Genomic DNA, 17,440 nt, shown 5'->3' on the forward strand with positions numbered 1-17,440 from the left:
TTTCCGTTACGCGCCATCTTTTTCTTATCCCTACCACGCGTGATTCGACGTATTTCTGTAAAGTTGCATATAGTAAATTTTTTTCGAAAAATAAGGTCATAAAGAAGTTTCACTTCTTACGTGTGTACCTACACTAGTACACGCACACATTTTTTTTTATCAAGTGAACACCCACAGATCACCTAAACTGTGGTTATTTTTGTCTATGGCCTTCTTTTCATGATGGACCATTTTGACATTAGGGAAATTCGCGCCATTTTATTTGTCAGCTGAATGCTTGAAGCCTTGAACTGAACACTTACAAAAGTTTATTGTATTCTTCTAAATTTATTGCATATTGTTTTAAGTTTTTAAAATGCACGTAAGGGTTAGATTTTTTGGGAAACCTGATACCATTGTAGTGGTCGATTCGAAGTTGACAAAAATAGAGAAATTTCGCAGTATTATAAAGGATAAGTTTAATGTAGAACCAAAGTTACAACGCTTGTTTTATGGAGGAAAGCTGGTAAGAAGCATTCTGTATTTATTTAAATTTTAAGCTTGAAATATGCCTTTTATTTGTGAACTAACCGATGCGACTGTTTACATATATTTATGGTAAAAAATCTGTAAAAGTATAAAACTTATATGAATTTAAATGCGAATGCACTTAGATATTATGCAAAGCAATCTATTCTATCTATTAAATATGTTATACTCAAAAAACTATAAATGATACATGAATTAACTAAAATCATGCATGCATTTAAAGGGCAGCCATTTCGGTGGGTATGTCCATGTGCATATTTAACAAAACCCACATATTATTCATATTTCTGCTACACATCTTTATTATACTAGATAACCTAAATAAATTATGTTTCAATTAAGTTTGCTGCAAAATGGAGCCAAGCGAGAGATTTTCTAGGAATTATTTATATAATGGTATCTTATCTATTCTGTATATATTGTAATTGCTATCTTTACGTTCAATCATTGTTTGTATGGACTAACTCTTAAATGATATTGCAGTTAGAAAATGGCTACACTTTTCATGACTACAATATTAAGCTCAACGATGTGGTGCAACTTATGGTCACACAAACTGTTGATAAGTCGGAAAAGAAAATAGAAACAGAGGAAAAACGTGATAATGAAAGTAAAAAGTCTGAGGACGAGGGGATTGTCTATAAAGGTAAATTATTTTTAAGATTTATAATCTTATATATAAAATTCTCGTGTCACAATGTTAGTCTGCATACTCCTCCGAAACGGGTGGACCGATTCTCATGAAATTTTCTGTGCATATCGGGTAAGTCTGAGAATCGGCCAACATCTATTTTTCATATGTACCACGGGCGAAGCCGGGGCGGACCGCTAGTATAATATAAATAAATTGCCCATAAGCTGTATGACTGCCGCACAATATTCCTTGACTTGTAAAAAATGGCAGGTTTATCATTACATATTTACGATTCACGACATTAATTTCAGATGCCAAAAGCTCCTTATATGCAGTTGGTGACTTAATAGACATGAGAGATAGAGAAGAAGGTGCATGGTTTGAGGGTAAAATCGTCAGAATTGTGTATGAACCAAACACCCCGGATAGTGTTATAAATGCTGACAGTTTATCTGACGATTCAATAAAGGACGACAAGAGTGATTTAGAGAACCAACCACCAGACGGTGAAAAAAGTAGTCCCAAAGCTAAGGGAATAGAAAAGTACTTTGTTAAACATGCAAAGGCAAAGAAAGTCAATAAAGAGAAAGATTTGAAAAGTAGGGAAGAATATCTATTGTATAAGGTGCAATTGGAGGATGAGTAAGTATTACTTTAGTTGTATTCTTCTTTAATCAGAGTCAGTGTATTTTTAAGCTGGTACTATTTATGGTTTTTGTTATGGAAACTTTATATTTATTTAAAGTAAATTAAAATAATGGTAAAATGAAGATCAAATCATAATATTAATAAGCTGATGTAATGTCACAGCACTATTTTTAGTAACTGCTTATAATATACAGGGTGTAATCGTTAAGTGTGCACAGGCGATTATTCCGTAACTATTACAGATATCAAAAAACTTTAAACTTATTTTGTAAGTACTATCTATACCTAATGAGTAAAATGACAATAATAACTTTTTTTTAAATAAAACGAGAAATATCCAAAAATGTGACTTGAAACGCTCCTATACACTTAACGATTACACCCGGTATATAAATATATAAATTTAATAATAAGAATATATAGAATACATATATATAAATTTCACCTTTAGAATTAAGGTAGAGCATGTATAATGTCAAGTAAGATATATTAAGTATACCAAACACTTATTAAGAAAATCAAATACTTAACAATATTATTTTTATAGTGAGGAGGATTCAGATTTATATTGTAAGGTTAAAGAAATAAGACCAAGGGCTAGGACAGTAATTGACATAAAGGATTTGAAACCTGGACGAAAAGTGATGATCAATCACAATACAAATAAACCTTTAGAAAAAGGAGATTGGTAAGTTTCTATATATGTTTCAATAGCCGTGCCCCCCGGTTTTACCTGCATTGCTCCGCTTCTGTTGCTCTTAGCGTGATGATTATAGCCTATAGTGTTTCTCGATAAACAGGCTTTCTAACACCGAAGAATAAATAAAGAATTTTTCAAATCGGATAAACATAACCATGTTATGGTTGATTGGTAGTAAATTCCTATATTCAATGTTTATGCTTTATAACCTAATCTTTCTATGATGTAATTAACCTAATTTTTTTTGTCATAAATCTTGTAATTAATTATAGGTTTGATTTCAAAGTGGATGAAGTAAAGAAACTACGGAAGAACTATGAGCTCATTGGCACACTGTACTTAGGTCAAGAGGCTATACCACAAAATGATACCAAAGCATATGTTCATGATAAAATATTTGCTATCGAGGAAGTTGTGCCACTCACAGATAGAACTGAAGATTATAAGAAAATGATAGCGGAACCACCGGAAAAGAGTAAGATTTAGTTTTCTTAAACCTTAAAAGATTATATTGTTATGATAGTTCATTGTTTTAAAGATTTTTCTACTACTATTCAAGTGCCGTCCAGAGCAGTTTTCTTTTGATTGCACGATGATTTTTTTTTTATTTGCTCTTTAGCAATATTTTAGAAAAAGTATAACACTTATTACTTGATTAACAAAAATTATAAAGGCTGAACAAAACCCATCACAATGTGTAATTATTTTAAATCAAATATATCTAGAGAGCATAATCGTGATATCAAAAGTCTTGTTAATGTGTAAGGGATTTGGAAACTAACAAAAACACTTTTTGGTCTTTACATTTTATTATAATAGAATAATGTAACATAATATATAAAATTGAATAAAACTCGTAGGATCGAAACCACTCAACTGCTTGGTGTGTCGAGATGACGAAGATGCGACCTGCAAAGAATGTGGTTGCTATACATGTGCTGGGAAAGAATCGCCTGAAGAGGTAATTATTGTTTTATTATTAAGAAGGTTTTTTTCAATCTGACCAGATTTAAATAAATACAGCAAATTTTTGGCATAATTCATAAAATACTTTGTGTAACAGGCACCTTATTATCACATTCATTTTCATAGTTGAATTGGCTGAGGATAACTTGCCTAAACTAGTTTGAAAATTATTTATGCTTGAATTTTACACTTTTTGTGATTCATTTTTATTACATATAATGTAGAATAGCTTGTAAGCAGCCTATTACTTATTCAGACTAAAATCTACCTCTAATATCTATCCAAATTTCATAAAAATGTAGCGCACTGTGCTTTGCTATTTTATTTTAATGAAGACAATGTCGATAATAGTTTGACAATGAAAAAGGCGCTGCGCAGCGCTCCGCCATATCTGCCCCGACTCTTAGAGTGATTCTATAAGTAGTAATTTTTCCAAATTAATGTTTACAATAATACAATGTCAAACAGATAATCCTCTGTGACGAATGCAACTACGGTTTCCACATGAAATGTCTCGACCCTCCTCTCACCAAACTTCCCGAGGAGGACTGGTACTGTCCCTCCTGTAAACGGGACACTAATGAAGTGATAGCCCCCGGTGCGGGGAAACAGACCAAGAAAACTAATAGCTCGAAGACTAATAGGGATTGGGGGAGGGGAATGGCTTGTGTTGGTATGTAAAATATTGGTTATATATGTTTTACTAGCTGCTCCGCGCGGTTTCACCCCCGTGGCTCCACCCCTATTGGTCGTAGCGTGATGATATATAGCCTATAACCTTCCTCGATAAATGGGCTATCTAACACCGAAAGAATTTTTCAAATAGGACCAGTAGTTCCCGAGATTAGCGCGTTCAAACAAACAAACAAACAAACTCTTCAGCTTTATAATATTAGTATAGATTCTCTACTAGCTTTCCGCACGCGGCTTCGCCCGCTTTGTCTAAAACCTTATAAAATATATAGTTAAACCTTCCTCTTGAATCGCTTTATCTATTAAAAAAAACGCATCAAATTCTGTTTCGTAGTTTTTAAGATTTAAGCATACATAGAGACATAGGGACAGAAAAAGCGACTTTGTTTTATACAATCTAGTGATATTAAACAACTTTTTAAGATTTCTTTAATCAGGGTTTTATGAATTATGATTGCCTTTTTAGTTTAGATTTTTAATTCCAAATTAAACTTGTACATAATTATGTTTAAGGTATTATCTTTCATTTTTCAAACTATGCCAGGGAGATTAATTAAATTAACATTTTCTACTTTTGTTGAAACATTTTTTTTTATTTTTTTTTTTATTATTATATCTGCGATCAGTCGCTAGACTATAAGCGGATATGTTGAAGGCGCGTATGGCAGGAAGGATGCTGCTCCCATTGGAGTCCACCCTTTATTTTATCGGGCTTGGTAGCCGGCAGTGTTGACTAGTCAAAAATGTCTCGTCGCTTTTTGAGACGACGCACGTTTTCAGGTTCAAGCAGTTTTGTAGCAAGAGGGTTTGGATGTTTTCCCAATCGCACTTTGTATGAAAGATGTTGCGTATATATTTCCTCTTTGATGGTTGGTATGTTCAAGAAAGTGTGGACCTCTTCTGTTCTGATGAACCAGGGAGCACCTGATAATTGCTTGAGAATATAGTTTTGAACTCGTTGCATTATCATTATATTAGAGTTACAGCTTGCACCCCAAAGTTGCAGTCCGTATGTCCATATTGGTTTAAGGACTGTTTTATAAATGAGGAGTTTGTTGTTCATGGACAGTTTTGAGTTTCGACCTAGAAGCCAGTGGAGTCCTCTGTATTTTAAATTTATTTCGTCCCTTTTTTTTTTAATGTGTTCTTTCCAGGTAAGTCGACAATCTAGATGCATGCCCAAGTACTTGACAGTATCACAGTGGGGAAGTTGAGTACCGTTTAGTTTTACAGGAGCACAGTTATCTTTGCGAAGAGTAAAGGTCACGTGTACTGATTTAGTGACACTGGCAGTAATTTTCCATTTTTTCATCCAGGATTCTATTTCATTCAGTGCCTTTTGTAGATTTTGGGATGCTTGCATCGGACATTTGTGTGATGCAAGTAACGCTGTGTCGTCTGCAAACGTCGCAACTACTACATCCGAGTTTCTTGGAATATCGGATGTGTATAGGGTGTACAAAACTGGTCCGAGTACTGATCCCTGTGGTACTCCAGCAAGGATATTGTAGAAGCCTGATGTACATTCGTTTTCTGTGACTTGAAATATTCTATTGGATATATAAGATGCCAAAACTCCATAGAAGGTATGTGGTAATAAATTTTTGATTTTGTACAATAGGCCTTTATGCCAAACTTTGTCAAAAGCCTGCTGTATGTCAAGAAATGCAGATGAACAATATTCTTTCTTTTCAAAGGACTTTCTTATGCTTCTACAAACTCTGTGGACCTGTTCCAATGTGGCGTGTTCACTACGAAATCCAAATTGATGGTCAGGGATAATTGATTTTTGTTTAAGGATGTCATTAAGTCTATGGAGCAGAGATTTCTCGAATAATTTAGATGTAGTTGGCAGAAGACTGATCGGTCGGTATGAGCTTAATTCATGAGCAGGCTTTCCAGGTTTAAGTATCATTATGACCTGCGAGACTTTCCATAAATCAGGAAAGTGCCCTAATCGCAGTATAGCATTAAATAATGAGGTAAGAAATACTATTCCCTTTCGTGGTAATTCCTTCAGGACCTTTCCATCAATGAGGTCAAACCCTGGTGCTTTGTTACTGTCCATGATTGTAATGTTCCTACGGATTTCTTTAGGAGTTACTAGTTTCAGAGGAAGATCGAGTTGGTAGTCCTGCATGAGAACTGAATCAATATATGTTTCATCTTCATCATATTCTGTTCGGTTTGACTGGAAAACTTGACTAAGATGGTTTGCGAAAGCTGTAGCTTTGTCTTGCGGGGATTTAGCCCAGTTCCCGCCTTGAGTTCGAATTGGTGGTTTGTGCTGAAGTGGCCGGTCAAAGTTTTTGCATGCCTTCCAAAGTGAGTAATTTGTAGCTTTGGTGTTTGTTAGATTTTCCAGATAAGCTTGCATCGATGCATCATTGGCTTCGGATAAAAGAGCTTTCAGATCCTTGGCGGCTTTATTCAGTTTCCTTTTATCGTTTGGGTGTCTACTTGTATGCCATACTCGCCTCAGTCTCCTTTTTTCCAATATTTTTGTTTTTATGGATTCTGAGATAAGCTTGTCCTGAGGTAGGCGGTTCGGTAAGTTGGGAGTACATGTCCAGCAGCATTCCTGTATTGTTGTGGTAAAAATTCTTGTAGCTTCATCTATATCTGTCTCAGTCTTCAGGGGTATTTTCAGATCAAGCCTATCGTTAACCAGTTTGTGGAACCTTTTCCAATTAGTGCGTGTATTATAAAGTTTTATACTTTTTGAGACTTTAATAGCATTTATGCCAATGGTTAGTATAACTGGGACATGATTCGAGTCAACGTCCAGGCATGTTTGTATGTGATGGAATAGGCTTGATAAACCCTTCATTATAAAAAAGTCAATAACATCAGGCAATCTTTTCGAATCACTTGGCCAGTTGGTAGGATCTGGTGTAGAGATGGTTCCTAACATATTTTTGTCAATACTCTTCTTGAGTTCTCTCCCCCTAGTGTTAGTGAGTCTTGAAGCCCAATGAACATTTTTTGCATTCCAGTCCCCGCCGGCAATAAATCGAGTACCAAGTGTGTTAAAAAATTCATTGTACTGTTCATCTGTTATTTTGTGCTTAGGAGGACTGTAAACAGCAGACACATTAAAATTTCCAATTTTATCCTCAATCGAGATGGTGGCTGCTTGCAAGTGGGCTGTTCTGTATTTAGGTTGGGCATGATGTTTGATGTTGGACTTGACTATAACAGCAGCACCGGCGTGAGCAGTACCATCTGGGTGGTTAGTTGCATATACATCATAGTTACTTATTCTAAAAGTGCTATTATTATTGAAATGTGTTTCAGCCACAAGAAGTATGTCAATTTGGTGTGAGTGCAATAGAAGTTCAACTTCATGTTTTTTTGGAGACAGACCGTCTGGGTTCCAAGTTGCTATTTTGAGTGACGTCATTTTGATATTTTGGACACGAGGGTAGTAATCAGGTTGATTAGTGTGCTCATTTGTTGAAGTATAAGATCAAATTTTTCAGCTTGTCTGAGTAGCATGTCTTCAATGGTTTTGTTTGTTGGTGGAATTATAGGATCATTGTTTTTATTACCTCGTAGTACATCAGAATATCTCATGTTTTTGTTGCTATTAGTATTTTGTGTGAAATTATCTTTAGTATTTAGCAGTGGGTTTTGAGTGTTAGAGTTTTGTATTGTTTTATTTGTTTCTCTATTTATAAGATGTGAGCGGTTCTTTTCTTTTCTTTCTAGAATTTCTCTGTACACTTCACAACCCTTATAATTTGCTGGATGTGCACCAAGACACAGAGCACATTTTGCTGGAGTAGTACGATCAGTCTTTGGGCAATCTGCCGTTCTATGAGATTGTGCACATTTAACACAGCGATAGGGCCTCATACAATAATTCTTGGAGTGACCATATTGCTGGCATCTTTGACATTGGACAATAGTGTTTCGTTTCCGGGGATCTTCTATAGTGACTGCTTGGTGATAGATGAATTTGATATTTTTTACAGCTGTATTGTTCGAATTCTGTTTTAGGTTAGCAAAGAATGTTGAAGTTGGTTTCTTGTCTGGCCCGTATTTGGCATTAATTATTTCTCCAATAACTATATTTCCAGTTTCCTCGATGGCTTCTTTAATAATTGTGATGGGTGTAGTATAGTGAAGGTTTTTGATGACGATTCTACAGGGGCGTTCATCTTTGCTATTAAATGTGTGTCCAATTAAACCTTTTTCTCTGACAATAGATACTGTTTTCTTATAAGAATCTATAGTTTGGCAATTAATGCGTAATTGGTTTTGGTTGACGATTTTGTAAGTAAAGTCTTCTTTGCTAATGATGTTTTCTAATAGTTCAGTAAGCTTATTGACATCTTTGATACCATATAATATTATTGGAGGTGGTTTTGTTACTTTCTTGATGGGTTCACTATTTTTGCTCAAATCATCTTCCCTTTGGTCAACCGGAAGACCACAGTACTGGTTGTGAATTGATATTCTTTCTGGAGATGGAGAGGATGTTTTTTTCCGCTTGGCATTTCTTAGGGAAGGGACTCGTTGCCAAGTAGGAGGAATAGTGTCTTGGGTTAAATCGGAACTGGACTGAGTTTGGATGTTTTCAATTTCAGATGTTGATATGCTTCTAGGTTTTGACATGAATAAGCTTGGGTGAAACGCTTGTTGTACAAATTTTTTGTTGCTTTGTTTACAAGCAGTGGTTTTATTAGGTGATTTCTCATTATTCCTTGGCATTAGCTGAGTTTCAGTTTCATTTGAAATACAAGTTGGGGAGTTTTCATTATAATTACTCATTTTTTTCAATGATCAAACTAGTAGCATGTTTATATTCATTAATCATTATTTACTTATTTATAGTATTATGCTATTCAATTTTTTTTTTTTTTTTTTTTATTATTTATTATTTTTATAAGTTAATGATATTTATATTCTATTATTATTTATTTAGGTAGTAGCAACACAGGTAATATTGTCTATGGATTGTCATGACATGTCAATGTCATGTCATCTTCACTTGACAATAGAAATGTAAGGTTTAGTTGAGGGTAGTCTGTAGTTTGCAAAAAGTTTTAAGTGTCACTATTGAGTTTTAGCACTAGTTTTTTTTACGAAAAACACAACACTTTCACTGGATAACAATCACACATGAACTTCAGGTTATCTTTTCCACTTTTTTCACTTTTTAACGACATAAACTAGAATATTTCCCGTAGTAACGATTTTATCTTCACGAGAGTATGTTTTCGTGGTTATGACAGTTGACAGACCTTCAATGTTGAAACATTTAAAACATTTTAAAGTCTCAGTTTAAGATCAATCTAAATAATTAGTAACAACCCTTTCACTAATTTATTTAATTATGTTTGCATTATGAAGGAATTTCTTTTAAAATCACAGGTAAAACAAAAACATGTGCCATGCCACCAAATCATTTTGGACCCATTCCTGGTATTGAAGTTGGGATGTGTTGGAGATTTAGGATTCAAGTAAGTTATATACTACATACCATGTAATACTATAGGAATATGTCTTTATAAAGTTTTGTTTATCAATTTTAATTAAAATTAAACACATTTTGTAATACAAATATTATTTAAACTATAGTTATAGATCATTTATAGTGAACAGAGTTCATGAAAGTTAATTCTATAGTATAATATTTATGATATTTATATCTAGAGCATCATTTATTTATTTATTTTTGTTATGAACTTTAGCTCTCAGAATCGGGGGTACATCGGCCTCCCGTATCAGGAATCCATGGACGCGACGTGGAGGGTGCTTACAGTATAGTATTATCAGGTAATGATTTTCGGGGTATGTTTGTGTGTATTTAAACAAGAAATCTAATAGAAATGCTTAACCAAATTCTTTTGTAATGTCATTGGTATAGTGTTAAACAAGTGTTAAATTACAGAAGTTGTTGTATCTGTACTTACATGGTATTGGTGTTTAAATCGAGATTTCGTTGTTTCTTTACTAACCACTTCTATATTTCACAAGTTTCAGTCGCATAGAACACAAAATATTGCTAATTAGATCAATGATTTTATTATTAAACCACAGTACCTAACCATACCAAAACTATTGAAAATATTATTTGTTTCGTTACCGTGTAATTGATCGTGGTGTCTATTATCGATGTTCGGCATAGAGTATGCAAACAAAGGTTGTCAAATTATTTTGCAACTGTCATGCACCACCTCCCCTGAGTATATATATGTTCTGTGTGCACCACCGACCAGTGACCACGACACTTTTACTTCCGCCTCCGATCGAGCCGCTCATCTGCTATGCGCACGCGGCGGCCATTGAAACACGTGTATCGCGAATCGGATAATTGGCGTAAATTCATCGAGTGCTGCAGCATCTCAAAGGTACGTGGTGCATTGTTTTTGCTGCTCACTATTTCTGAACATCGATTTTGTGTTAACGTAATTTTCCCTAATGTAGTAGAAGCCACCCGCTATTTCGGCTTGGTGCGATTCTACATTATTTCTGGTGCCGAAACCCGGGAATTTGCGTATCAATTATCATATTCAAGAGCTTATGGTATTACTGGTCACACGTAATTCATAATCTAAATATAAAATCAATTTCAATTTCGTTCGTATTAGGTTCTTTGTTTAACAAAGTAGGAAGTTGTTATAAGATCTATTTAAGCAAACACTTATTTTATCGGTGCTTAAATTCAATCGACTTAAAACAATTTCATATTCTAAAACTTAATACATATTCAGAAATACAAGTCAAAAGTGTTGTAGGAACTAATTAAGCAATCACATATTTCATCGGTGCTTAATTTTACATCGGCCTATAGTAATTTCACATTCCAAAACATAATTCATTCACGTTACAGTTTATCCTAACTACATAACTAATATTAAAACGTAATATTAGGTTAATACGTAATATAAAATAATTCCATTTTATATTAATACTCGGGGGTAAATTGACAATCGAACGTCGAACATTCTAGCGGCTCGCGCAGCGCATCATCATTGTAACTTGTTATTGTAAGATTTTCATCCTTAACTTCATACACGTAAAGGTGAAATAATAATTTCATTGTTTCATTTTATTTCATTAATTGAAAATTACATAGAAGATTAACTTTGTTTTTCAATTGTTTGTTTTTAAACGTTTTTACATTTTGTTTATTCGATATTTAAATTTAACAAGATGTCTTTATTAACTAAACATACAACTCGGAAGTTAGGTTCTTTGAAAAAATTAAAATCTAAATCGGTGGATGAATATTATACGACTAAGGACTTATCGACATTGCGTAGAAAACGTACTACAGCGCTTAAAAGATTATCGAAGGCGTTAGAAATAGGTAATGCAGCTTTGAGTGATCGTTCACAATACGACCTATTTTTATCGTATCATCAGGAAATTAAACAAATCGTTTCAAATTTCGAAAATGCTCATTTTAATATACTCGATCTTGACGGACGACGCGGATAATGAAACTGAAATTGAGGAACAATTCGATGAATTATATTTTCAGATTCAGTCTATTTACATAAGTTTAACTAAACATGATACAAATAATTCAAGTAACTCGAACATCAATAATTCATCGAATATCCGTTTACCTAAAATTACATTGCCACATTTTTCGGGCAATATCAAGCAGTGGCCTGTGTTTTATGATACGTTTAATTCTTTAATTCATAACTCAACGTCAGTTTCGGACACGGAAAGGTTTCATTATTTAATTTCTTCGCGTATGAAGCTCTTATTAATCGCTATAAATGTAAACGAACATTAGCTTTTACTTGTTGGCAAGATATTTTAAACACTAACTTCATGCATAACAACGCAACTGAGTTTCAAAAGTCACTCGACTTATTCGATGAAAATTTAAATATTTTAAAATCTATTGAGGTTCCGATAGATCAGTGAGATTTCGTCCTGGTTTACCATATTTTATCAAAATTAGACAGGAATTTACGACGCGATTTTGAGGAAAAACATTCTAACATCAGTAACATGGAGTTGCCGTCTTATGATCAATTAAGGTGATTTTTGCGTTCTAAATGCGAAGCCTTATTACGAGATACACATTTTTCTGGTGTGAATAAATCTTTAAAGCATTCGACTACTCAAAATCAATCAACGAAACGTTTCAATTCAAATGCACTTGTTGCTATGAACAATAGAGGTACCTAATTCGAACGATAAGTCTAAAGTTTATTCAAGTAGCTGCGCGTATTGCCTTAAGTCGCATTCTATTTTTTCTTGTCAAGATTTTATTAGTAAATCGATTGACGATCGTATGGCTATTGCCACTCAAAACAATTGGTGCTTTAATTGCCTGAAGCCATCACATCAATTAAAAAATTGCAAATCTATTTTTTCGTGTCGTATGTGTAAGCGTAAACATCACACCTGTGATCACACCTTACTCCATCGCGATCATAACACTAAGATCGAATCAAATCAAATCGGGTCGTCGCTGGTGTCAAGGTCACATACGAATCATACAGTGCTGTTAGCCACAGCTATCGTTCAGGTTAAGGATGTTTCAGGTAATATGCAATCGTTTCGTGCCCTGTTTGATACGGGCAGTCAGAGCAATTTCATAACGGAATCAGCAGAAAAACTTTTAAACTTAACGCCGGCTTCAACAACCGCGGCAATTAGTGGCATAGGAGAAGCGGATGCACCTATTATTTGGTGACGTCACTTGTTCTATCGGCACTAACGGTCGAATTCTATTTAACTTGGATATGCACGTCATATCTAAAATATGTGGCGATCAACCTATCGCTCAACTTAATTCATCAAGTTGGTCCCATATTAAATCGTTGCCGTTAGCGGACCCTGGTTTTGATATACCTGGTCCCATTGATATTTAGCTTGCTGCTGATGTATTCGCTATAATCGCATATTATGTTTATTTTATTTTAGCCTGCAATTTCCATTTTTGGCTATTTTTATTTACCCACCCCGATTGTCTAACTATATTATAAATCTATTCAACAGGTGGTTATGAAGATGATTATGACAACGGCTACGAGTTCACATACACGGGCAGTGGTGGGAGAGATTTATCCGGGAATAAACGGACGGCTGAACAGTCTTGTGATCAGACGCTCACTAGAGAGAATAAGTTAGTATATTTAACAATATGATATTTAGCTATTTATTAAGTTTTTTTATGATTTGTCCTAGCGATATCAACAACTTTTTAACAAGCGTAAGATCAGGCATAGTTAATAACGATATACATTTTATATGCATCATTGTATATTCGACAGTATTCTTTCGGTAAGTATCATCGCGATTTAGAGGAAAGCTTACGCATATTATTTTAAATGTATAATGTTGTCAAACTTATTTCATTTTAAAAAGCAAACACACAGTTTCTTACTAGCTTTTCACTGTCGATACTTCTTTTAGACTGGCAGCTATTAATTAATTCTGTACTTATGTTTAGAGTTTCAAAAACACTTCTAAAAGAAATCTACTTTAATAAATGATATTTTAAGTATGAGGTTTAATCTATTTTCCAGAGCACTAGCGCGTAATTGCTTCGTAAAAGAGATAAGCGAAAAAGGCGGAGACGCGGGCGAAGCGTGGCGGCAAGGCAAGCCGGTGCGAGTCGTTCGATCGTACAAGATGATCAAGCATTTCCCTAAATATGCACCCAAGGAGGGAATACGGTGGGTTTATTATCTGTTTATTAATATTTTTCCAAGGCATTAGCATGCAACTGTTTCATTAGAGATAACCGAGAATTGGCGAAGCGTGGCGGCAAGGCAAGATGTTGCGAGTCGTGCGATCGTACAAGATGATCAAAAACTTCCCTAAATATGCACCCAAGGAGGGGAGACGGTGGGTATTTAAACCATAGAATAATATTCAAGGAAGTTATCCAACAGCTGATGACATTTATCCAGTATCCTGTCTCTTTCCCGCAACACTGGTAACCACAATTATTGCGGTAGTCTATGGACGGTGCACTTAGCTTATCGCCAGGAAAGGCGTCGCTTGTTCACCTTATTATCATAAAAAATGATTTAATTTTCTTCACATTTCGAACAGATCATACACTCATTTATTTTCTTATACATGGTGTAATCTTTAAGTGTACACAGGCGATTATTCCGTAACTATTGCAGGTATCAAAAAACTTTTAACTGATATCGAACTATCGTACTTTATCTAATGAGTAAAATGACAATAATAACTTTTTAAAAATATAACGAGAAATATAAAAAAAAATAACTTTAAACCCTCCCATCCCAGAACGATTACACCTGGTATATAAAACTTTCATACAATTAAACACTAGAAGTCAAGAAAGTATAAAGTTTATTGTTTCCAGGTACGACGGTATATACAAAGTGGTGAAATACTACCCCGAGAAGGGTTTATCCGGTTACCGAGTGTGGAAGTATCTGTTACGAAGGGACGACCCCAACCCAGCACCCTGGGAGGCTGATGCTAAACAGTATCCTATTGTCGTGAGTATTTTTCATTTATCTATATTTACATATAATAAAATCGTAGGAAAGTTAAAACTGTACATTGAATAATTTTTTAAAAGAATACTTGGGGTGTTCTCTACAAAGCCAAAAAATTCGAACTCAAAATTTTTTAGCATTATAGATGAGACCAGGCGAGCGTGCAGGAAATCAATTGATTTTAAATTTATATATTACTAGCTGCTCCGCGCGGTTTCACCCCCGTGGCTCCACCCCTATTGGTCGTAGCGTGATGATATATAGCCTATAACCTTCCTCGATAAATGGGCTATCTAACACCGAAAGAATTTTTCAAATCGGACCAGTAGTTCCCGAGATTAGCGCGTTCAAACAAACAAACAAACTCTTCAGCTTTATAATATTAGTATAGATGTGAATAACATCACCACTGCTAAACGGTGAACGAAAACATCGTGAAGCAACCGACAAGTCGAAGAATCAAAAAGTTCTGCGACATGAGATATCCGCCAACCCGCCCTTGGCCAGCGTGGTGGATTACGGCCTGTACCTTGATAGGAGGCCCGTGACCAGCAGTGGGAACATAATATATGGGCTGATGATGATGATGATGATGATGATAATATTGTAATGTTTGTTTGTTTGTCTTTCACGTCACAACTAATAAATATTATTTTCTATACAATAGTATCCAGATGGGTATCTCGAAGCGGAGGCAGAGAAGAAAGCCCGAAAAGAGACGGCAAGCAAAGGCAAGAATAAAAATAAAAAGAGAGCCCTCAAGGAAAATAATGAATCGTCCACAGATTCTGAACGATCGCCGCCTGTGAAGAAACGCAAGACCAAAGGAGCTAATGAACGTAAGTTTTTTTTATATTTGATGTATTTAGTAAAAGTCGAAATAGTTTATTTAAGTATAAATAAAGAGCGTGTGTGCTGAGCACACGTGTTAGAAGTGAAACTTCTTCCGTAAGATTCAAAGATACCAAAATCGTCGCCTTACTCCATGACGTGATGGTGTTGCCATGACGCGGGCTTGAAATTTTACTCTCAACGCGCCGAAAGAAGTTCCACTACAAAATAATTGGCAAATCCAAAAGTGTACGATTTATAAGGCTCATTCCTTCGACGAAAAGATTTTTTTAAAGTTTTTCATTAATAACTATTAAACGACGCTAAATGACGTAACCATTTCAATACAAATAGATATGACGAAATTAATATTGTGTATTAAATATGTTTTTTATTTTTATTTAAATATTTTAATTCAATGTTTCTAGTATCCAAAACTGAAAGTCCTGTAGTGCCTAAGCTCGGATCACTGAGCAGTGAACAGAAGAAAGCCATTAACTCCGATACATTAAACGCTAAACTGTGGGCCGAGTGTATTGATGTCTGCGAGAAACAGGGCAAAAAGGTATATTATATAATGTTTATTATGATTACGTATAAACATCGATAAGTAATATTCAAAAATAGTTCTGAAGTATGCACTCGTATTATCTGGATGAACAATTTAGTCATGGCGTTAAAGATAAATCAAGAATTACTAAAACTAAAAATAATAATTATGTCCGAAAGATTTAGAATGTTGTTTGTGGGTAATAAAGTATGTATTAAATAAATTAAAAATTAATAATATTTTTTTTTTCAGGAATTCATAGAGCATGTAACTCAAGTATTCTTATGTATCATTTGTCAAGAGGTAGCCGTAACTCCAGTGACTACGCCTTGCTTGCATAACTTTTGTACGGTAAGTGTTCAAAAATATGTTGGCTATTTAACTGCTTTTCAACCGACTTCAAGAAAAAAAGATGGTTCTCAAATCGACCGTTTTGAGATTGTTACTAAATTACGCCTGGGAAACCGGTATTGTTGATTCTTTTTTTATTAACCTCATAATATGTTAATCTGATGTATGACCTATATGTGTAAAATTTAATCCAAATCCGTCCAGGAGTTTTGTGAAAAACTTACAAACAACCATCCTCACAAACTTTCGTGTCTATCGAATCTATAACATTTTACATTACTAATTGACTAAAATACTAATTTTAATTATATTTCAGGGTTGTTTAAAACTAGCGTTCAAATCAACGGAGTCCCAAGTGTGTCCGTGCTGCAGACATAACTTGTCTAAAATGGAAATAACTCCGAACGAGAATCTCCAAACTGCACTCAGGACTATTTTAACAGGTTACGATGTTGGGAAGAAATAAACTAATCATGGAATAATTGGAAACAAACTTTTTGGATATATCTGTTAAAATACGATTTTGTGTTGTGTATTTTACAAGAAATTTCATATAGTGATTTTTTTTTTCAGTTTTGATAGTTTATTAGATCATGAGTGTTATTAAGATTGAGACTTCAGTATGTATTGATTCATTTAGCCATTAAAACTATTGAATTGATTGATTTGGTCCGCCTAAAGCAAAGTAAGAACTTAGAAAATTTTTGATCCAAAGTGAAATTTTTTTTTGCGCGTCGACGGAGCCCCGCTTCGCGAGGCTCCTATTTTTGTGAAGTTTTTTTTTAAGAAACCTAACCTAACCTATTACCTAACCTAATGAAAACCATCAATCTTTGAGGGCAAATATCTCGGCCATTTTTGATTTTAGAGTAAGTTGGGTGGTCGGTGACTTAACCCCCAAGTAGTTAAGACTATATACAGGGTGTAATCGTTAAGTGTGCACAGGCGATTATTCCGTAACTATTACAGATATCAAAAAACTTTAAACTGATATCGAAAGTACTTAACCTAATGAGTAAAATGGCCATAATAAATTTTTAAAAATAATACGAGAAATATCTAAAAAATTAACTTTAAAC

General features: G+C 34.5%; 1 protein-coding gene across 1 annotated transcript; it reads left to right on the plus strand.

The window, feature by feature from the left end:
• Positions 1–260: 260 nt before the first annotated feature.
• Positions 261–17,201, plus strand: LOC149491536 (E3 ubiquitin-protein ligase UHRF1-like). Its single transcript, XM_089695124.1, has 16 exons — positions 261–505; positions 1,012–1,174; positions 1,474–1,804; positions 2,358–2,498; positions 2,783–2,985; positions 3,371–3,471; positions 3,945–4,149; positions 9,549–9,637; positions 9,869–9,953; positions 13,146–13,272; positions 13,676–13,825; positions 14,491–14,629; positions 15,297–15,468; positions 15,889–16,025; positions 16,263–16,361; positions 16,678–17,201. Exons 1-16 carry the CDS (start codon positions 356–358, stop codon positions 16,825–16,827), a joined length of 2,442 nt encoding a protein of 813 aa, XP_089551250.1. The 5' UTR covers positions 261–355; the 3' UTR covers positions 16,828–17,201.
• Positions 17,202–17,440: the final 239 nt, after the last annotated feature.

This window comes from Colias philodice, chromosome 1, assembly GCF_061535455.1.
Source record: "Colias philodice isolate Cphi_HAF_F1 chromosome 1, ilColPhil1 Martin Lab GWU primary, whole genome shotgun sequence".
NCBI lineage: Eukaryota > Metazoa > Arthropoda > Insecta > Lepidoptera > Pieridae > Colias > Colias philodice.

Bases quoted from the DNA above. Each gene is read 5' to 3' on its own strand.
- LOC149491536 (XM_089695124.1), top strand. From the start codon at position 356: ATGCACGTAAGGGTTAGATTTTTTGGGAAACCTGATACCATTGTAGTG. The intron at 14,630-15,296 runs GTGAGTATTTTT...TCTATACAATAG, and splicing joins CTAAACAGTATCCTATTGTC to TATCCAGATGGGTATCTCGA. The intron at 16,362-16,677 runs GTAAGTGTTCAA...ATTATATTTCAG, and splicing joins GCTTGCATAACTTTTGTACG to GGTTGTTTAAAACTAGCGTT.